The sequence below is a fragment of the Aotus nancymaae genome, unplaced genomic scaffold, assembly GCF_030222135.1.
Source record: "Aotus nancymaae isolate 86718 unplaced genomic scaffold, 86718_ANA_hifiasm-v0.15.2.pri h1tg000029l, whole genome shotgun sequence".
Lineage (NCBI taxonomy): Eukaryota > Metazoa > Chordata > Mammalia > Primates > Aotidae > Aotus > Aotus nancymaae.
In genome coordinates, this window is record NW_026988442.1 from 37,223,271 (window position 1) to 37,246,949 (window position 23,679).

General features: G+C 41.2%; 1 protein-coding gene across 1 annotated transcript in view; it reads right to left on the minus strand.

Moving 5' to 3' along the window:
* LOC105727559 (serine/threonine-protein phosphatase 4 regulatory subunit 1-like) overlaps positions 1–23,679 on the minus strand; it is a 78,704-nt gene that overhangs the window by 8,877 nt on the left and 46,148 nt on the right. The window contains exons 7-16 of the mRNA XM_064382546.1: positions 13,449–13,556; positions 12,584–12,649; positions 10,044–10,202; positions 9,253–9,437; positions 7,769–8,235; positions 5,518–5,711; positions 2,788–2,883; positions 1,731–1,916; positions 1,312–1,473; positions 307–407 (exon numbers count right to left, since the gene is read on the minus strand). Of these exons, the coding sequence (XP_064238616.1) occupies positions 307–407; positions 1,312–1,473; positions 1,731–1,916; positions 2,788–2,883; positions 5,518–5,711; positions 7,769–8,235; positions 9,253–9,437; positions 10,044–10,202; positions 12,584–12,649; positions 13,449–13,556 (1,724 nt within the window). The remainder of the gene's footprint in view (positions 1–306; positions 408–1,311; positions 1,474–1,730; positions 1,917–2,787; positions 2,884–5,517; positions 5,712–7,768; positions 8,236–9,252; positions 9,438–10,043; positions 10,203–12,583; positions 12,650–13,448; positions 13,557–23,679) is intronic.

Below are 23,679 nucleotides of genomic sequence, written 5' to 3' on the forward strand. Positions count from 1 at the left end.
CAATATTGAAGAGTGGGTGATTCATCTTTTATTTGGTTCAAGTAAATTGCCTTCTAGAACAGCAGAACACTCTAATTCCAAAGTGACTCGAGCCCTGTCTTCATCTGAAAATGAATGTCTCCCCGGAGACTGTGGTATTTGTAACTTAGGGTTTTTGGAATTCTGTTTATACCTTAATAAAAACATAATCTCTTTATCTAAAAGAACACTATTACTGCTGCTTTAGAAATCAATTATACGGTAAGAAAATTAAGATTTATTACATCTAGCTTGCTTTCTCATATCCCCAAATATGTTTTTACTTACTCTGCTAGTTCATATCGAAACCTCCAATTCCTGCTGTTATCAGTCACCACAAATCCTTGAAGCTGGTAAAGATAGTCTCTCCTCTTGTCTTCATGAAGCAACTATTTTTTAAAGATGTATATATAAACAAACATGTATAATCCTTCAAAATGACCCCAAATGCCCGCTTTTATTCTGCTTCGATTAGACATTTGTCACTGGCAAGAACTTCTGCATCTCCCCTGCACCTCGTGGTCTATTACCCAGCGTGGCTGAGAATGAACATTGCAGTGCACTGACATCAACTGCATCCCTGAACGCCTCCAACCTTTTCCCCTGGCTAGGACATGTGCTTATTATGCATTTCTGAATGCCCCTGAGGTCTTACTGCTTTTGTAATTTCCTAAAAACAAACAAACAAACAAAAACCCAGTCTGCGTGTGTTGGGAAGACAGCGTGCCAGTGCCGCTTCCAGGGAGCGAGGCTGAGGCTGTGCCCCAGGAGAGGAGAACCCGGGCTGCAGCACACACAGAGTCTGCTAAGGGCAGCTCTTGGTCGTGTGGATGAGAGTAATTAGTTTCTCTAGGTCATTTTTAAACTCTTATTTTTACATTCATCATTCCTTTGCAGGGGGATGAGGGGAGCCAGAAGGGAAGGAGCAGCAACTTGCAGAAAAAGTGCTCCGTGCAGAACAGAGGTTGGACTTCAGCCCAGGCTCTTCCCCTGGGTGACTTCTGGGCAAGTCAGGTCACTACCCGGGGGCCTTGGTTTCTTCTTTTGCAAAAAGTATGCTAGGCTATGTGTCTACCATCTTCCACAAGGACAGGAAAATTAGGAGAAAAAATTAAAAATACTTACCCATCACTGAAAGAACACCCACTTTCAGATTCTGGGTGGTACATTTCAGCTAAAGAAAAAGCTAAACAACCACATTGTTTTTGTCACTGACATGATACACATCCAGGGCTTCACACACTTGTTTGGGAGAGGGGAGGCTTGTTTTTTGCTTTTAACCCTTCTTCCTACCTTTAGAAAATCATACAGGTGTTTTAGAACTCCTGTGCGCACTTCATCCAGATCCTTTAAAAATCCATTGAAGATGGGCACCAGGTCAGCTGCTGTTAACTGATCCCCAAGAATCACAGCCAGCTCGTGAATGGAGAAGGCTAGGGTTCGCCGTACCTTCCACTAGGGGTGCACAGCAGACACATGAATCACGACAAGCCAGTGCAATTCAACCTCTTCCACATCTTACGTGGCATTTTTGGAGCAAAATGAATACTGCCAGGTGTTAGCCACTTAAAAGCTTTATTTCATCACAGACCAGTAAATATGCCAATTTGTATCCACATAAAATTCAGGTCAATAAGCCTTGCTGCAGCTTCCCTTTCCTCCCTAATGAAGTGACCCACCTCTTTCTGCACGTACCTCTGAAAAGGCTTTACCTGTACATCAGAAGCCAGTGTTTCATATGTATCTTTCAGGCAATGCCAATTCTGCCTGCCCAGGGTCAGCGCCACCCCTGGGAGGCTGTAGGCACAGTGTGTGGCTATGTCAGTATCGACAGTCTGGGCTCGAGCTGGGTCAGTCATGGACACATACTGATCTAGCAGCAGCTGAGGTATTATATCCTGGGAAATGACAGAGAAAGGAGGCCGTCATGCGTGCAGAAACATACTCATGAAAAACAAGGAGTTTGGAATTGAGAGGTGAAAACAATAAAGCAGAAATGTGAGAGGAACAGGAGGCCTTCCTAAAGCCAAAGGACTTTGGATTGCCAATGTTGTTTTCTCCAGGGAGTGGGTTTTCAATTTTGATTGAAGTGAAAGCAACGCCCAGAACTCATCTTTTTCAGATTGGCACAATATGTGATATCATGGAGAACAGTCTAGACAGCAATGTCTGCTTAGGTTGGTACAGCCAGCTCTTGAGAATGGAGACTTGCTTCTCTTTTCTTACAACTGCCCCGAGAACCTAGCACCTGAGACCTTATACTCTGATAATTACGCCTATGTTTTTCCAACTGATGGGATACGGCCACCATGTGACATCCCCCCATTTATGTTTATCTCAGTGAGAGCAATGGGTCCCAGTGATTTCAAACATTCAAGGAAACTTAACAGTGGCACAAGAAGCCAACCCACAAGACAGAACTCAATCAAACAGTCCAAGAAAAGAAGCTGCCAAAAACTTTTCAAACAAAAAAAACACAACAGTTTCAATAAACAGATACTGAATATCATCATTAGGTGTCCTGTTTTTCTCATATTAGTTTGTTTTATTAAAAACACTATTATAGGTTATTCAGAGGACTTAAACAGTACCTTACAATTAATTGTTTTAAGTCCAAAAGAAAATATAAGCAACATGAAATATGAGCTAAAATATGTAATCAACATTGATGGAGGAAAAAATATTTGGTTCCAACAGCCATTCTTAAAGTTAACTTTCAGAAAATATACAGTTTCAGTTGCCTTTTTTTTTTTTTTCCAAGAAACAAACCTGTAATTTCGATTTATTCTCTTCAAGTGGGGTGGGATCCTGCCTCTGGTCCATCTCCAGATGGTCACTGGTTCCATTTCTGGGTTCACTTGGATCCTGCAGAGGTGATTGGACATGTTAACCAATTTGCTCCAAAGGAATCAGCTGTCCTGTCACTTCCCCTTCAGAGTCCTTTTTCAATGCCAGAAATTACTTCTGTAAGCCAAGGCAAGAGTTTTCCTTGAAGTCAATGGTATCTTTCCAGATGTTAAAAACTACATTTGCACAGTTACATAAGATATTGTATAAATCAGTTCTTGCAAGTGCTAAGGAAAACTGATTTAATACATTTTAATTTCAAGACTGCTGGAGGTCCTTACAGAAAGACAAAGGCTAAAGTGAAAGCGGTGAGGAGCAACCCTGTGAGTTTGCATCCACTATTCCTTATGCCTAGCGACTCCCTGGTGTGGCCAACCAACACCTTTAAGTAATATTCACATGTTTAAGGAAGGAAGGGTGAGGTCTGCAAGAAATGGTACAGCCAGCACCTCCAGCATTTCTTGGGAATCAGGGATTGCAGCAATGGTTGGCCTCTGAGAGAGGATGGGGGCTGGGGAACCCAATGAATCTGAGAACAGATGTGGCTGATACAGGAGTATTTACTCAGAAAATGGTCCTAGATTTTCACATGTACAAACACTCCTAATGTTTGCTAATGAACCTTTACATTAGGTTAACAATTAAAATGAACAAGAACATTCAATGGTGACATATTGGTCTCTGATCATTGATTAACATTAACTGGGATGGACCTGACCTTCTCCTTCAACCATACATGGATTTCCAACTTGCACTTGAAATGTCATACTGTCTACCAGCTTAATGGATTCTGACAAATCAGCTCAATATATGATCCAGAAAAGTCGATTAATACACCAATAGATGCTTCGTTTGCTCTGAGGCACACCACCAGAACCTTCAATTCCCAAGGTTTTCACCAATATGTACTGTTTATTTTAACAGAGGACATGATAAAACAGAAATCTTTTGGTATCATAACCTAAGACCTCAATTTCTCCAAGTTAATAAATTCACATATAGTAACAAGATGTGTCATTACAATCACTATTATCCCTTTAGAAATTAATTTTATTCCAAAGTCTTCAGTGCAATCATATGTGCAGCACTTACTCCAGGAGCCAAATCAAGGCTTAAGCAAAGCACCACAAGTCATGGCACCCCTAAAAAGTATTGTGAGTTCATTTCCCCAAAAAAGCCCCAGAGGGACACCAAAGGCGTGGAGTCCACCAGCCCAGAAGCCTCCCAGCCACAGCGCTTCTCCCTGTTGTCTTGTACAAGTGAACATTTTCCTCGTGGTTCTTGGAGTTTTTTTCTTTCTTTCCCTTCTTTTGCAACAGGAAGCATCTTAACTAATCCCACTAAGACCCTGGAGTCAAGCTGCAAATTCAAGGGCTCTGCCCTCCCACACCATAAAACAAAGGCCCCATTACACAAACCCTTTCAAAGCCTCAACTCAAAAGACCCAACCAACCAGACCCAACAGGGAGGAATCTGTTCTCTCTCTTTTTTTTTTTTTTTTTTTTTACCTCTGTCTATGATAAAGAAATCCAGTATCACATCCCCACCAAGGTAAATGTGGTCGCACCCTTCTACTTAACACTTGCAGTTTTTGCACTCTAGGTAACAAGGTTGACAACATTGAGTTTTCTTACTAATGTTTTAGCAACAAACCAGTAGAAGAGGATATCATCTCATTTCTTACTAGTCACAGATAATCTTAACCAACTCTTAGACATTTTACGTTTGAGTTTTAAAATGCTTTATTTTGCTTTATTAGAGCAGGCCTAAGGGGTGAAGGAGGTAATAAGTTAAATCACTGAAATCAAATTATAAACTGTATGAATAGAGAAACAATTGGTATTGGGGCCCTGGAGACCATGAATTTGAAGAGATTATCCATCATAGCACATGATAACGGCAGGGCGCTATCCCAATGACTTTATGGCGACAGCCCCCTCCCTCATTTTAATCCTCTATTCTGAACTCTAACTGTGGAAGACCCCAACTTAAACTGGTCCAAGTGGAAGCTTAGTAGAAACTAGGATGGCTCAGGAGCCTCCAGCTACAAGAGGCTTCCCCAAACTTCTGGAGAAACCTGAAATAAGAAATAAACCGTGGGCCCCTCCTCACTCCAGCTTTGGGGCCCTGGTCTCACAAGGAGCTGGTTCCACCCACAGGAGGAAGGGGGGTCGCTGGTGCTTTTTCAAAATCTCTCCTCTGAGAAACAGTATGCCAGGACCAGCACTGGAGCACCCACGTATGCCAGAGGTCCTAGCAAACAGGGGGCTGGTGTGACGGCCACTCTCGGAGGCCTCATCCCCTTGAAATTCCAGGAACTGCCTGAGTTTACTCTCCACTATTATTAAAACATGTCATTGTATGTTAGCAGTGACACAGAGCATTTACATGGTTAATCTCCCCAAAGAACAAGTTCTTATCATCGCTGGAGAAGAGGGAAGGTACTTTCTGGTGCCCACCCCATTTTCGTGGGAGCACATCAGCACTATCAATCACCTGATTGATTGGTTGTCTAGTTATCCAAAACATGACCTTAAGAATAAAATGAAATTTGCCATTTATCATCTCTGCTGGGATATATTAATAAGAGAAAATGCAGCTTTGTGATTTCTGTCACATCATTGGAGGCTGAGGGATAGGGCAAACACTTACTGTGCTTTGTAATATCCTGGCCACGGAGAGCTCATTGTGAGATGATGAAGCCGACAGAGTGATCTGATTGTCAGAGGCAGAGCTGGGATCTGAAACGGACACTTCATTTAGACCTGCTGTCGGCTCGCTCTTGGGTTCATTCACGGAATCAAGCTGTGCAGCTCTCAGTGCAGCTGATAATACCTGAACTTGAGCTGCAGGAAGAGAAGTTTCAAGAATTTTAACAACTTTATTTGGTTTGCGGGAATTTACTTCAGAGAAGTCTTCAAAACAACATAATCTGCACTAAGCTACATGGTATGGGTATGCTACGCTGACACAGATCTGTTCTGGAGCGACAGTGCTCTGGAGTCTCAAGACAAGCTCTCAGCAAGGTGGTGATATTTCCGGCCATTAATAATAACTATCGCAACTAAATGCCAGCCATGTACAGAACATCAAACCTGAACTTGAAAAGTCTCAATTAGGAAAACTCCGAGTTTGACTCCACCATGTTTCACAGAAAGAAAGCATGATGTCACTGAACAAGGATGACTGGGAGGTCCACCCACTCAGTGAAGGGTATCCTGCTCCCCGATTTATAAAGCAGGATGGCTACTTTCTCATATACACACACACATGCATGAAGACATCCATTTACACACAGATGAGTAATGTTCTCACTCAGCCCCAAAGGCTGCCTATTCTTTCTGTCCAGACTATGACTGTTTGAGATTCTCCAAACAGTAAAGATAACATATTTCACATATCTTTCTGTAAAAATAAACTGGATATTTTAGTGTCCCCAACACACACACACACACACACACACACACACACACACACACTACTTCCTGCATCCTGCTTCTAACAGTTCAATTTGGTGGACTCCAAGATTCATCAGAACAGTGAGAGCTTAGAGCTGGCTCTGCGCTGTGCCCAGGACAGGTCCCACGCCATCAGTGCCACACACCAGGCCCTTCCCAATGGCCTAAGTGACACCTCCTGCCTGCCATGACCACTTCACAAATAAAACACATCACTTATTTCTGAATCTTCTGGGATCATGGATCCCTCTGAGCTCTGAAGAAAGCTACGGGCCTTTTCTTACAAAGAAATTAAGTATGCACATACATGCAAGATTTTACAAACAATGAGTTCAGGGAACTGAAAGAACCCTCTGAAACTCATTCCCTGACTTCTCTGAATGGTGGGTTCTCAGCCAATCTCTAAAGCCCAGGCCAAATGTCACCGGCTACGTGAGGGTCTCTCCCAGACATTTCCTCTGCACATTGCATCCCCTCCATCCCCAGCCCTTGCCATGCCCTACCAGGTGGCTGCCTACACAATCCCCTTAACCAGCTCACAAGGACCTCAGGGGCCAGTCATCACTGCCTAGCCCTCAACCCAGGTCTTAGCACTGGGGATTAAAGCAGCTTCAGTACTGTGTTTTCCAAAAACAGACCTTTGTCTATAGCTATTAGAAGTGATATGTTACGTGTGCCCATTCCTTCAGTAAACATTGATTTAATTTCCTTCATAAATTTAAGGACAAAGAATAATCACAGGGCTAACTGAGTTTTCACATTTCCCTTCCCGAAAGCTTCACAAATCTTTGCCCAGCAACAGCAGCAAGTGTTGTTTTTTTCCAATTTCTCCAACTCAAGGAAGAATACAAATATAGCACTGTTCAGAGAAAGAAGCTTCCCGATAATGGATATGGATTGCAAGGTCTGGCTCCCTGATCAGATGCTCAGTGGGAGCACTAGTCATCAAATGAAAAATACCCCAAAGAAGCAGTTGTACTCTTCCTTCCTGTACAAAGACAAGAACCTTAAAGTTTAGCTAAGGGCTGCGTTAATAGGCTCCAAAAGGAGCGCCATCCTTGGCTGTTCATAACTAGAAAGGGCATCCTACGTGGGAGATGATGTAACAGTGTGTCCAAGGAGCTAATAAAATTTCCCCTGCTACAGAGATGCCCACGAACTATCCACTTTTCTATTAGAACTGACTGCAGACTGTGTGCACGTCCATCTGCAAAATTAGGAAGCAAAAATCCTTGCGTAGGTACCTGCACAGAGGTACTGCTGACGTTTCGAGCTGTGCTGAGACTAAGTCAGTCTCTCCCCTCAATGCATGCACAGTATAAATGAACATAGGTGCACACGCACATGCGTCAGCACACAGGGAAGGAGAAGAAGGAAGCGGCGAAATGCAACACACAGCACAGAAACATCCCATCTTCTCTTTAGTGACAATCAACAACGTTTACCTTGAACATCTGGATCATTCAGCATATGCTCCTGCAAACTCTCAAGGACTTTCTGGATCTCACTCCGGGCCACACAGCTACTGTGCACAGTCTTGGGTCTGCCGCAGTCAGCCTGTTGAGGCCCAGCCTCACTCAGAAACAGCTCTAAGCCCTTGCTTATATCAGGGAGAGGAGTTCGCCAATAAAGAAAATCATTGAACAAATCCTCAGCATTCCTTATGCAGGCCCAGGAATCTGATCCAGGGTGGCTGCTGATGGGGAGGTCATTAATATCAGAAAGCTTTGAGAAGGCGCTGGCCTCTGGGGAAAGCCTGGTCAACTCAGCCCCAGCCAACACTGAGCTTTCCACGGGGTTTTCCGTTAGGCTATCAGAGCTACTGATAGGCGAGAAGTTACTGGTTTTCGCTGAGGTCCCTTCCTCAGGTAGCTCTGGCTCCATCTGCACAGGCTTTGTTGAACTAGTTAAACTGAGAGAAGCAAGCTTTTAGCACTGTGTAATACACTGAAAGTCACAGGGAAACACGAGACCCACATACTCACCTAGTCCTCCACTTCCTGGCTGACCACTTGCCCCTCTTTGTATCTCCTAATGTCAGCAGACTAAAATCTCACGAGAGGACAGGAGGTTTAGTCAACCCCCGCTGCCCCACTGGGAGTATGAAGGGCACTGCAAACACCACCTGAAAGTTCAGCCAGTGCCTCCACTATATCCCAGGGCTGAAGCAGCCCTGACTTCTGCTGAAGCGCCTTCGGCAGATTTCATCCATTCCTGCTGGTGAGTACCTCCACCAGGGGGCAGGCATTAGAAAATTAAAGGTGCTGAAATGGGTAAGAGCTGGCTATTTGTTAACCACTTTGAGGTCTTGAGGAAGACACTGCCCACGACCTGCCATACAGCAGGAGCTCAATGAACTCTGATGGAAGAGGAATGGAGGGAGGATGGGCCAGCCTCAGAAGGATCTGTATTCTGTAAGGCATCAGTTACCCACTCTTATACTCCTGCATACTAGCAACAATGGAGAGATGTTTACAAATGACCTCAAATAGGATGGCTAGTGTATACCCATCAGCCTCAGAGGAAAGGCAAGAAAAAGCCCAGATCAAGAGCGATACTAGACAAACACTGGAGGACCTACCACTGTTGGTCAGGAGTGTCGCCTTTTATGTACATGTAACCCACCTATCCAAAAAACTACATTTGGGAGGCTTCACATTTTTCCCTACGTAAATTGCCCAGAGAACTTCATTAATCAAAAAGTAAAAGAAAATTTTATTTATAGGTTATGTAATCACTAATCTCAATGAATATTTTATCTAAATTTAGGAGACAAAGAAGCTTCATTATTTATAACCCAGTGGTCATGTTTCAAAATATTATTGCAATTACTTTTTGCTTCTTTACATAATTAAAGCCCTAATATTCCATCTTACCCAGAAGGTCACTGTTACTAAAACTCAGGACAAGACAGATAATTGCTGAATACCTGGCAGAGGAAGTGTTACCACCACTGCTGGGAGTGGGTGAGCCAGAGGCAAAACCAGAGTCCACATCCTGGGTTAGTGGCCAGATGCTGAGGGCGCCATCCTCTCCAAGATAAAGGCCAGCCCTGGAGGGGTTTGCAAAGGTGGAAATGAAGGGGCCGAGGGACTGGAAGGCAGCCTGGCGCACCTGGAACCAGAAAGAACAGAGCGGTGAACGAACATAGCATCAGCCAGCAATGCTGGCCAGGCCTGATCCCAGGCTGAAACAGATGGCTGGACACCACACAAGCTACTCTCTACCGCGGTACATCTATGGAGATTTACTACTTTCTAAATCACTCCCTAAATTCCAAATAAACTATTATTCAACAGAAAGTAAGGAAAAATGTAGCCCCATTATACTGCTTTTATTCTTCCAGAATATTAATTTTATATGAATAATACATTTCATAAAGTATTTGAACAGACCTTATGAATCATTACAGACATGTTTATGATAGCAACAGAAAAGGTAACAGTTCAGTTACATAGTTTTCTCTTTCTCAATTAAGATTTTCATGACATTCATTCGCTGTGTTATGGTGTACATCATCATCTTAAGTTCCCCCAAAGCTTTTGAGATCTTAGTTTCCCTGAGACCTCACAAGGTCTAAATCTGATTATGCCAATCGGTTAACTGAAGGGACAAAATACAACATTACGAGTACAGAAGTGAATCCCAGCCCGGAAGCCAGTTGGAGGTGGACAGTTGGTCAACAGAGGCCAGTGTCTGGACAGTGCTGCTGGCACTCACCCATTGGCAGGGGTCGCTGACAAGTCTGATGAAGAGCGGGGAAAGCTGGGTTCTGCGGATCTCAGGGGAGGAGCTGCGCGACACAGCCGTGAAGCATTCCGCGCAGGCTTTCCGCATACCCCACACAGCATCTGAGCAGAGCTCAAAGAACTTTGGGATCTGCCAAAACAAGCAAAAGAATGCTACTCCAGCTGGAGGCCCTGAGGAAGGGCAGAACCTGCTTTGTAATTTTTTTTTAAATTTTACTTATTTATTTATTTATTTTTGTGAGACAGAGTCTTGCTCTGTCACCCAGGTTGGAGTGCAGTGGTGTAATCTCGGCTCACTGCAACCTCCGCCTCCCAGGTTCAAGCGATTCTCCTGCCTCAGCCTCCCAAGTAGCTGGGATTACAGGAACGTGCCACCACACCCGGCTAATTTTTGTGTACATTTGGTAGAGATGGGATTTCGCCACGTTGGCCAGGCTGGTCTCGAACTCCTGGCCTCAAGTGATCTGCCTGCCTCAGCCTCCCAAGTGCTGGAACCTGTTTTAATAAAGTCATGAAGGCATATCCAGAAATTAATGAGAAAGAAAAGGGAACTATACACTGGTCTAAAAGGATCCTCTGAAACAAACAGAAATGATGAAAAGTGGAAGAAATAAACATTTCCTTTACCTCCTAATTTTAGTAACTGACTTGGGGTTACCTTTAACAGATAATAGAGAAAACCCCAGAAAGGGAAGGATGACTGATATTTGTTATGAAAATTGTAAAGAAGATTGTGAAAGACTCTGAAACAGTGGATGTTCCAACTAGCTCACCCATCCAGGTATCACTGTCTTTGACTAGGCTATTTTACAACTCTGAAATGATAGAAGTTGATAAAACCTGATAGTAATGCAAATAATTTCTGCCAACAGAAATGCAAATTGTGTCCAGTGAAATGTAATCAATTATCAACCTGGATGCTGACCAATTTTGAATTCATTTGTAAGTTCACTTCAGTATTCCTTGGTCTGACTATAAATGTGTAGTCCTTTGAGTTCTCTGTGAAACTGGCTGTAATATCTTACTGGTTTTCCTCATTAATAAATGACTTAAATAAAATCTTTGAAACATGTTCATGTCATATCTCTACAAAGGTCATGATTACATCCCCTTTTAAAATTTATCCTTTAAAAAGACTTTGTTTTTAATATCCTAATGTAAAATAATTAGCCTACAATGCTTCGCAAATGGGAGTATGATATAATCAGGGCAATATCTACCTACAAATGATTAGTATATTACTCACTGCCATTCTTCATTCAGATATATTAAGTAGAAGATAACATTCACTGTATATTCAAAGCAACAGCCCATTAAAAATTATTTTCTTGGGTTAGAACTGTGTTGGCATGGCTTATGCTTAGAATAAAATAAAATGAGCTTCTGAAGTTAAATTTAATAATCAATTTAAAGATTAAGCTTTTTGAGGTCAAAATCTCACCCATACAATGAGTATATTCTGTCAAATAAAAGAGGCAAATGCTTACTGAGCACAGTTCCCTAGGTGCCAGGTACTGACAGGGTAGGCACAGAGGAAACAAGGATGAACACAATGAGGTCCCTGCCCTCAAGAAGCTCCTCATCACAAAAGTATTATCAGCTCCTCTGAACAAATGCTACTAGGACACTGAGAAGGGAAAAGCTGACTCTCTGGCACCGCAGGGAGGTGAGCCTAGACAAGGAAAGAACATCAGAGAGGCAACTCAAGCTGGGTCGGAAGTGTCAGGAACGTCCCAGTCAGGCAACTCAAGCTGGGTCGGAAGTGTGAGGAAGGTCCCAATCAGGCAATTCAAGCTGGGTCGGAAGTGTGAGGAACGTCCCAGTCAGGTAGGGAAGATGTTCTTAGTGAGCAGAGGCCCAGAGGTATGAAAGAGCAGGAAGCCTCAAGGATGCTGAAGACACCTGGCTGCCTGGGAAGTAGATCTCTCCCCTGCTGTGCATCAAAATCATATTGGACTTTATCAAAAATGCAGAGGCCTGGGCCTTCCCCGGGCTTCAGATATATGGCCAGAGGTGAGACCCCGCCCCCAAGGCCAGGGGAGTGTTCACAATTGAGAAAGGGGACTGGAGGCGAGGCAGAAAAGGCACCTACAGAGGGACCTGGAAGGCCCAGAAGGTTCTAGATTATAACCTGTAAACCAAGAAAAAATCCCAATGGTTTTGAGGCCCAGTTGTGAAGTGGCAAAGTAGTGTTCTAGAAAGAGCAGCAGAGAGAGAACAGAGAAAGCAGCTTGCACAGTGAGAAGAAACCAGGGGAAAATGACCTCTAAGGAGGTGACAGGAAAGAAGCCCACAGGAAAGAAGACGGGGGTTGCTTCCAGCCCATGCCACAGACCAGCTCCCTAATGCTTAGGAAAATGTTAGCTTTAGAAGTCAAGAAATTTGTAATTAACAAATGCAAAATTGAGCTGCCATTCCATAGTAACAGACTCATAAGTATAAAACTTAAGCGATTTTGAAAGTGCATTAAGAAGCAAATCAACAATTACATTTGGCCAAAATGTCACATACCAAAAATTTCTCAGTGGCTTCTTGTCCAACAGCATGACAAATATCACCAAAATTTGCAGCACAAACCTTAAAAGGGCAAAAGGCATATCCATTATTCTTATCTTTCTTTTTGTCTTAACAAATTGTAAAAACTAACAAGCAGGAACCTTGAGAGCAATTATCCCTCCAGTCAGGCAGCTAACAAGCCCTTACCAAGCCCATCGCCCACACAGTACCATGCTAAGTGCCTCCACTGCATCAAAAACAGATTTACAATAAGGTGCCAAATTCTAGGATTTTCTGGTTCCTAATTTATCTTGATACATAATGCATTTGGTTAGCAATAAAGCAAAAGAGGCCTTTGACATTCCCTGAATGGTAAAGGAGAACTGTTGTCTTGCCTGTGTATCAGGAACAGAGAACAGAGGGGTGATGGCCAGTTACACGGCAAGGTGGAGGAGGAGGCTGTTTAGGGAGGGGTGGTAACAGACTTCAAAAGGAAGAATTTGACAACCAAGTGAAAAGTGACTAAAAGGGAATTTGGGGTTGGAAGGTGCAGTAAAGATAAGAGGGTTCTGGATCAAATCACGACAGATAATCAAAGATCTTGCAAGCCTGGGCATCTAACCATGTCCAGCAAGATCCCCTAACTCTCACCCTGTGCCTGAGAGCAACAGGTTTACTCACACAGACGCTCATCTCCAGGTCTCTATGCACTTCCTAATTGCAGTAAAACCTGGCAACACTGTTCAGCTATTTTCCTTACATAGTTCACACTGACCACACTTCTCCCCAAGACTCTGTCTACTGAAGAAGTCCAAAAACTTCAGAGAAATCAATTTTGAATTTTATAACTTTAGGAGTTTTGGAATTCTTACATTCCTACCTTCTGAACTTGAAAGAGCTTCCCGTCACCACACAGTTCACAGAATAGAGGAAGTAGCAGGCGTTCAACTGTACTCTTACTCAGCATGGAAGCCATTTTGCAGATTACCTATAAATAACAAAAAAAAATTCAAATCATTTAAAATACTAGAATGGGAAAAAATTTTTGCAGCCTACCCATCTGACAAAGGGCTGATATCCAGAATTTACAACGAGCTAAAAAAGATTTACAAGAAAAAAACAAACAAGCCCATTCAAAAATGGGCGAAGGATATGAACAGATACTTTACAAAAGAAGACATACAAGAGGCCAACAAACATATGAAAAAATGCTCATCATCACTGGTCATTAGAGAAATGCAAATCAAAACTACATTGAGATACCATCTCACGCCAGTTAGAATGGCGATCATTAAAAAATCTGGAGAAAATAGATGCTGGAGAGGATGTGGAGAAATAGGAACACTTTTACACTGTTGGTGGGAGTGTAAATTAGTTCAACCACTGTGGAAAACAGTGTGGCGATTCCTCAAGGACCTAGAAATAGAAATTCCATTTGACCCAGCAATCCCATTACTGGGCATATATCCAAAGGATTATAAATTGTTCTACTATAAGGACACATGCACACGAATGTTCATTGCAGCACAGTTTACAATAGCGAAGACCTGGAACCAACCCAAATGCCCATCGATGATAGACTGAACAGGAAAAATGTGGCACATATACACCATGGAATATTATGCAGCCATTAAAAATGAGGAGTTCGCGTCCTTTGTAGGGACATGGATGAACCTGGAAACCATCATTCTCAGCAAACTGACACAAGAACACAAAACCAAACACCACATGTTCTCACTCATAGGAGGGTGTTGAACAAGGAGAACACATGGACACAGGGAGGGGAGCACTATACATGGGGGTCTGTTGCGGGGGAGTGGGGGGGACAGCGGGGGGGGTGGGGAGTTGGGGAGGGATAGCATGGGGAGAAATGCCAGATATGGGTGAAGGGGAGGAAGGCAGCAAATCACACTGCCACGTATGCACCTATGCAACAACTTTGCATGTTTTTCACATGTACCCCAAAACCTAAAATGCAATTAAAAAAAAAAAAAATACCAAAACATATAAGTCACATGTAGCACTGAAGATATATTCCAAAAGACAGTATTCAAAATATTCCCAAAATACCTAAGAAGGAAAAATAAAAAACACCTACTTTTGAGTTTTGTCAGGTTATAAGATCAACAGCAGGCCCAACATTGCTACAGTTTGACTTGGATAAGGATTTGTCTGAAGCTCAAGAGTGACTATCTGCCAGGTCCCCACCTTGTGCCCAAAACACAAACATACCAACTTTATATGCATTGACTCATTTTACCTTCCCAAGAATCCTATGACATGGGTACTATTTATCCTCATGTTTCCAGAGGAGGAAATGCTGCAAGAGGTTAAACAACATGACTAAACACAGTGGGGAGGTGAGACATCCAGTGACAGCAGGACATGGTAAGCACTGGAAAATGACCAAATTCTGGAGAAACTAAAGAACAGGCCCTTACAAGAAAAAGAAATTGATTAAATTTTGCATTTATGCTGCTTTTTGTCTGAGTGTACTTCCCATTCTACATGGCTATGAAGGGTAGCTGGACCTCAAGCAAAAGCTACAGGTAGAAGTCGTAGCCACAGCAATCAGGCAAGAGAAAGAAAAGACGGCATCCCAACCAGAAAAAAGGAAGTCAAACTATCTCTGTTTGCTGATGATATGATCTCATACCTAGAAAACTCTAATGACTCCTCCAAAAGACTCCTAGATTTGATAAATGAATCCAGTAAAGTCTTGGGTTACAAAACCAATGTATACAAATTAGTAGCACTGCTTTATACCAAGAATGAGCAAGGTGAGAATCAAATCAAGAACTCAATAGCTACAAAAAATAAAAATAAAATACTTAAGGAGGTAAAAGATCTCTACAAAGAGAACTACAAAACACTGCTCAAAGAAATCACAGATGACACAAACAAACGTAAATACATCCCATGTTCATGGATTAGAGAATCAGTATCATAAAAATGACCACATTGTCCAAAGTAATCTACAGCTTTAACACAATTCTTATTGAAATACCAATTCATTCTTCATAGAATTGGAAAAAAAAAATCCTAAAATTCATATGGAACCAAAAGAGTCAGAATAGCCAAAGCAATACTAAGCTAAAAGAACAAATCTGGAGGCATCATATTACCCAACTTCAGATTATAGTACAAGGCTATAGTAACTAAAACAGCATGGTAATAGTATCAAAGCAGAACGATGCAACGGGATGGAGAATCCAGAAATAAAGCCAAATACTTAAAAACAACTGATCTTTGACAATGCCTAAGGATGCCCTATTCAATAAATGGTGCTGGGAAAACTGGCTAGCTACATGGAGAAGAATGAAACTGGAACCTTCTCTCTCACTTTATACAAAAATCAACTCAAGATTTTAAATCTAAGACCTGAAACCATAAACAATTTTAGAAGAAAATCTAAGAAAAACTCTTCTGGATACTGGTTTAGGCAAAGAATTTATGACTAAGACCCCAAAAGCAAATGCAACAAAAACAAATATAAATAAATGGGACCTAATGAAACTAAAAAGCTTCTGCACAGCAAAAGAAATAATCATCAGAGTAAACAGACAACCCACAGAATGGGAGAAAATATTTGCAAAGTATGCATCCAACAAAGAACTGATATCCAGAATCTACGAGGAACTTAAATCAGAAGAAAAAGAAAAAAACAAATAATCCCACTAAAAAGCGGGTCAATGACATGAATAGACATTTCTCAAAAGAAGATACACAAATGGACAACAAGCACATAAAAAAAAAAATTCAACATCACTAATTATCAGACAAATGCAAGCTAAAACCACAATGATATATCATGTTACCCTAGTCAGAATGGTCATTATTAAAAAGTCAAAAAACCAATAGATGTTGGCATGAGTGTGGTGAAAAGGGAATGCTTATATACTACTGGTGGGAATGTAAATTAGTACAATTTCTATGAGAAACATTATGGAGATTTCTCAAAGAACTAAAAGTAGGTCTACCATTCAATCCAGCAATCCCACTACTGGGTATCTACCCAAAGGAAAAGAAATCATTATGTCAAAAAGACAACTGTATGGATTGATATGTTTATTGTAACACAATTCACAATTGCAAAGATATGGAATCAACCTAAGTGCCCATCAACTGATGAAAAGACAAAGAAAATGTAGTCTAGGCAACACAGTGAGATATGTCTCTACCAAAAGTAAACAAAACTAGCTGGGTGTAGTGGTACATGCCTGAAGTCCCAGCTAGCTACCTGGGAGGCTGAGGTGGAAGGATCACTTGAGCCCAGGAGGTCAAGGCTGCAGTGAACCAAGACTGCACCACTACACTCTAGCCTGGGCAACAAAACAAGATGCTATCTCAAAATAAAGGAAAAATATATATACATATATTTTTATATGGTATATATATTCCATGGGATACTACTCAGCCATAAAAAGGAACAAAATAATGTCTTTTGCAGTAACTTGGATGATACTGCAGGCCATTATTCTCAGTAAAGTAATTCAGGAATTGAAAACCAAATGCCCCATAGTCTCACTTATAAGTGGAAGGTAAGCTATGGGTATACAAAGGCAAACACAGTCATATAATGAACACTGAAGACTCAGAAGAGGAGAGGGTCAGAGTGGGGTGATGGATGAAAAACTACCTATTGGTGTTCAGTGTACACTACTCAGGTGATCTGTACACTAATATCCTAGACTTCACCAATATACAATTCATCCATGTTGCCAAAAACCACTTGTGGCCCTAAAGCTATTGAAATACATACATACATACATATACAAATTTTTTAAAGCTACAGTTTAACTATGAAGGAAGAAGGAAGCCAAAGAAAGGAAAGCTCCAAAACCTGTGATAAAGTCTACCCTAATCCTTGGCTGATCTCTGAACTTTGAATGTGCAGGGGAGATGATGAGGTTCATAGAGAAACAGTAACCTAAGCAAGTGAATGAACTACACTGTTGCAAGGTGATATATTTTTGGAAAATCCTCAATAGAGGAATTAAAGTGCAAAGCTAAAAAACATTTGTTAGCTCAAAAGAAAATAGAAAAGAATTAACAACAACAAAAAAAGATGAGACAAATGAAAACAAACAGAAATGGCAGAAATAAAACCAAACGTATCAATAATCGCATTAAATATAAATGAGCTAAACACACTAATTAAAGAGCAGAAACTATTGGACTAGATATAAAAACAGGACCCAACTAGATGCTAACAAAAGCAGAAACACTTTAAAGACATATAAGTTGAGAGTAAAAAAGGATAAACAAATATACTATAATAAGCAGTAAGCATAAAAATGCAAGAGTGGTTATATTACAATCATAGTTGATTGTAAAATATGTATTGCTGTCAAAGACATTTCTTAATGATGCAAGAGTTAATATACCACATAGATATTAACATTAAATGTGTAGCTTTAAGTGCTTCAAATGGAAAAGGCAGGCTTAAAAATACTGTTTCCTCTTTAAAAAGCTAAAAAAAGTACAAGCAAACTGAGCTCAAGAAAAGAGAAGGGTGGAAATAATAAAAAGTAGAAATCAATGAAAAAGACATAAGCGATAAAACCAACAATGCCAAAAACTGATTTGAAAACATAAATAAAATTGAAAAGCTCCTAGGCAAGACTGATCAAGAGAGAAAAAAAAAAAATTACCAAGATCATAACTGAAAGGGGATAACACTATGGATCTTACAGACATTAAAAAGATAATAAAAGAATATCGTGAACAACTCTAACCAATAAATTTGACAACTTACATGAAATTATTATAAATTCCCTGAAATGTACAACTTACCCAGTAACACAGATGAAGAAATCTGAACAGCACTATATCTGAATTAAATCTGTTACGAAAACCCATCTCACAAAGAGAACTCTAGGACTAGAGGTTCTACTGGTGAATTCTAACAAATGTTTAAGGAAAAAAATCATTCCAATCTTTTTTGTTTTTTTTAGACAGAGTTTCGCTCTTGTTACCTAGGCTGGAGTGCAATGGCGCGATCTCGGCTCACTGCAACCTCCGCCTCCTGGGTTCAGGCAATTCGCCTGCCTCAGCTTCCCGATTAGCTGGGATTACAGGCACGCGCCACCATGCCCAGCTAATTTTTTGTATTTTTAGTAAAGACGGGGTTTCACCATGTTGACCAGGATGGTCTCGATCTCTTGACCTCGTGATCCACCCACCTCGGCCTCCCAAAGTGCTGGGATTACAGGCGTGAGCCACCGCGCCCAGCCAAATCATTCCAATCTTAAACAAAACCTTTCAGAAAATAGAAAAGGAGGGAATACTTCCTAAATCATTTTTTGAAGCAAGAAAAATTCTGATTCTAAAACCTGACAATAGAAAAATTTCCATAATAGGAAAAGAAAATTGTCCTCTTGAATATAGATATGAAAATCCTCAACAAAATGGTAGGAAATTATGGAGAAGGGAGCACAGTAGAATGCCAACCAGAATCATCAATAGACAGCAATGCTAGTGGGTGAGGGTCTGACAGAGAAAAGCAGACTTAAATAGTCTCAAGGCAACTCTCCTCATTACTTGCAGAGGGAAAAAAGAGCACATCGGAGAAATTTGGCAGATCCTATGTCTATCTATTAAGTCATCAAAGTTAACATCACCAATATTAGGACAAGATGAAGTCTTGTGCCTCCTGCCATGACACACTGGAATACATCACTCCTGTGATAATCGTGCCAGAAAGACAGAGTCTGAATCCAATCATAAGGAAACATTGGGCAAAGCCAAACAGGAAGACACTATGCAAAAAAATGTGGCCAGTACTCTTGAACATGTAAGTGTTACAAAATTCAAAGACAGACTTAGGAACTGTTCCAGATTAATGGAAACCAAAGAGACACGACAGCTCAGTGCAGCAAGTGACCCTGGACAAATGATGATGCTTGCATATGAACTGTGGCTACATCAGCACTGTATCGGTGTTAATTTTCCTATTTTGATCATTGTACTATGGTTATATAAGAGAATTTCCTTGCTTTTAGGATATATACACTGAAGTATTTAGATATATGCCGCTGTTTGTCCTTAATACAATAAAAAATTAAATTAAAAACATGAAGTATTTAGATGTAAAGAGGGACAATGCCTCCAACTGAGTCTCAATGTCTCAGAAAAGAATAAATATAGTAAATATGCATCTGTCTGTGTGTGTGAAGAGAGAGGAAGAGATGGAGGAGGGAGGAGAGAAAAAAAATATGATACAACAAATGGAGCTAAATATAAATTACTAAAGAAGCCAGAGAGAGGTATATGGAAATTCATATTACTATTCTTGCAACTTTCTTGCAAGTTTGAAATTGAAACAAAATGAAAAGTTGCCAAAAACAAAACTAGAAGAATTCTTCCATTCCCCCAACAAAGTAAAAAGAAAGGGAGGAAAGAACAAAAGAAGGACAGAAGGGAGGGAGGGAGGGGGGGAGGGGGAGGGTGGGGGGAGGGAGGAGGAAGGGAAGGAAAAAGGTGAGGCAGGGGAGCGAAGGGTAGAAATGGGGAGAAAAGAAAGGAAGGGATGGAAGGAAGGAAGGGATGGAGAAATGCAGGGATGGGGGAAGAAGGATTTTCTGTCTCTGAAGTCTGTTCTTCTCACTATATATACAGCACTGCCAAGTTAGAGTAGAAAAAGGTTGGAATTTGCACACAAGAAGAGGGAAAAGAAAACCAAAGGGGGCGGGGCGAAGGGGAAACTAGCCCATAACACAAATAAGGAAAAGGTTTGTGTCCTCAGAACATAGAGGACACGTGTTTCTGATGTGATGCTTAGCGGAGTGGCACAAAGTGACAGCCACAATAAATGAGGATGTGAGGCTTCTGTATCCAGGGTGACAGGCAACTAAAGCACTGCGAATATCTCCATCCACCCCTCTCCATCTGCCACACCTGCACAACCTTATTACTATACAGTATAAAACAAATCCAGAGTCATTAAGTGTCAGCACACCAAGTGACAAGAAATGATATTCCCGTGGCCCTGGGAACCACTTGTATGGAATGACGATCTTCACTTAGTTGCTTGGAGCCAACTATTCTTTACAGCACATAACTACAACATTCTTCTTAAATAAATGCACAAATAAAAACGAGCTTAAAAATAGAAATGATGACAAAAAATGAGGAAGCCTTAATGTGAAAATGTGTTGAGAGAGAAAAATAGGCTTCTGACAATGAGTTATAATCTCGGAATGCTAATGGTGTCCCTGCAAGCAAGAGGAATTATAATTGGTCTCCGGTGGCCTGTTTATCCTGTCTAGATATAATTACAAGATACAGCTCTTGCCGTTTTTACCGATTCATTCATCCAACAACTAACATTTATTTAGTACTGACTCTGGGCCTGGCACTGTGCTGGCTGCCAATGGTACAAAGATACTGCAGCCTGGTGTTTTAGAAGCTCACCATCTTGAGGGAGACATAGACAAACAAACAGAACTTCACAACGCAACTGCTAAGTGACAGAAAACAGACAGAGTCAACTGTTCTGCCTGTATCAAGGACAGAGTCACTAACATTGCACAGAGTTTCTAGAAAGACTTCATAAAGATGCACATACATTTCCCTTCCCAGGATTCCATATACCCATGTCCCAAGATGTAAGCTGTCCTGCATAACTCAATTTAAAATGCCCAGGACACATGTAGTTGGTTATCTTTGATTTTCCCAATCATACATGCACTAGAGTTGTTAGCATCAGAATCAACTAACTGTAAGTTCTAATGAGAGTGAAAAGTCAAATGAACAGATGTATTTTGTCCATGAAGACGTGCAGTCTCTTTGGGAACAGAGGCACTTCCTTCAAAATGGCACTGCTCTGAGTAGGCGTGTGTTTATGTACAGTACAGATGTAGCAATATTCACACCATCTGGCTGCAAAGAGAGCCCCAAAACACAGAGGATATCCGACCAGCCCAATTTGCTTCTTTCCTCATCTATCACCCTTTTAGCTGACAGCTCCCCGAAACACCTCCTAATAGATACACACTGGCACCTGCAATGTTTGGGGAATCACCCACAGACCAGCTAAATCAAAACCCTGCCTTCCTAGAGGAGCTCTACAAAGCACACAGGTGACCTTCTCTTCTTTGGATGACACCCACACTGTAATTTACTCCACCTACATCATCATTTACTAGCTAAAAAGAAGAGACTGTGTTCCACAGCTCTCTGGCACTCAAGGGTCAGGTCCCCCCACAAGGCCCCTTGGCCTCCAGGGTCTGGGGAAATAACTGGAGCAAAGCACACGTGGGCCCAACAAGACATCTCATGTTCACTCCCATCAGATGTTTACGGGAAGAGAAGCAGAGGTCCTGCAGGAACACCGGGGAGAAACAGACAAGCACTCAGCCTGGGCCATGGTGGGTGGGAGGCTCAAGATCACTTCTGTTATTACAGCCACAGTTCAAATAATATCCATTCAAGTAATGACACCAGCATCTCACTTGGAATGAAAAATACAATTTCTGTGAACTAATTTGTTCTGCAAGTGATTTGTGGAGATAGCTTTTTGAAGGCTTGTTATATTTTTCAAATATTTCTACCAAAAAAATGAAGAAGAAGAAGATTGCTGACAAGAATGGAGTATTTGGAAAGAAAACAAAATAAAAATCATGCAAAAATGCCTTTAGCATTATTTTTCATGGTATTATCAGTCTTTAGGGATAAGATATTTGGTTGTCAGTCGTAACCTTGGAAACTCGCCTAACCAACTTCCAAATGAAAAAGAAGATCTAGTTGGCAAAGTTCACTGCTCAACTGCCAAATACCCCAACTAAATGATATTATCCAGGTTCATTTTGCAAAATAAATTTAATTTCTTATAGAGAAACTTGAAATTTATAAAAGAACCCTGGAGAATTTGAATCTTAATAATCAATTATTCTTCAGCCTGATTCATCTTATAAACATATGGAATATGCAAAAAATTAAATTAGTTTCAAAAGCCAGACCTTTAACGCATAGTTGAAGAAAACTTTTACATAAATGAAGAATAATTGCCAAATGTTCTGATGCTGTAATATAATTTTTTAGCTCCATGGCGTATAATGTCTCTGCACTTTAAAAAAGAAAATAATTCCTTTCTCTAACGTCACTGTTTCCCAAACAGGAAAACAACTATTGTCTATGTATTTTATTATACTCATAATGAATGCTTATGAGTTTTTACATCTTTTATGGACAAAAATTTCCCAAAATGCTGAAATCATCCTGGAGCTATTTGCTTATATAAGGCAAACAGAAAGGGTCATGCCATACAGCATCATTTGCATGGGTCAGTGGAGGAGCAACAGCCAGATAAAACAAGATGGCCCATGGTGACCTCCCCTTGAGCCACAAAGGAAAAGGCGTGAGGACAAACGGAGGCATCTGGACCTGAGACAGGAAAAGCCAGCACTGGCTCATCAACCGTTGGTTTGTGAACAAGGGCTCTAGAAGCGAGTAGAAAGTCCCCACAGTATAATCATTTAACAATGGGCACAGAATCTTGCAAACCCAAGGATACCACACTATTAACTAGAAGACACTGAGAATTTATGCCATTCCTTTCCCTGCACATCTCTGACTGACAGAAGCACAAATACTTTAACACAGCATCTCCCAAACACCTGTAAAGGTTTGGCCACATCTGCATTCTTCATAGTGACTCTTCTTAACTTGCTTACATACCTATCTAATCTATAGACATACAAGTCTACTAAATTTTCTTCTCAATTGTCTAAGTACTACCTGCAATTATGTCACATACCATACTAGGGTACCTACTTTGAGAAAGAAAGCCAATGGTCCAGGTTCAAGGATTTCCCTATAAATCTCAGCATCTTGTCCAACAGAAATCTAAGCCAGCTACTGCTGCTAAGCCCACATCACTCTGATTTCTCAAGCCTTTTCTTCTTAAAACAATTGGTGCTATAAGTATGCTCACTTCCAAAACATGCTCAGAGCTGAACTGTGAGCTTTCTCCAACCTAGGTCGAGTAACTGCCTACCTTGTTCATGAGAATAGTGCTGACCAAAATCAAACACGTGTAACACTTCAAGTGAGGTATAAGTGAACTTATGGGACAGTGCCCACAGGTGCTGGGCAGTCATTCCCTGGAC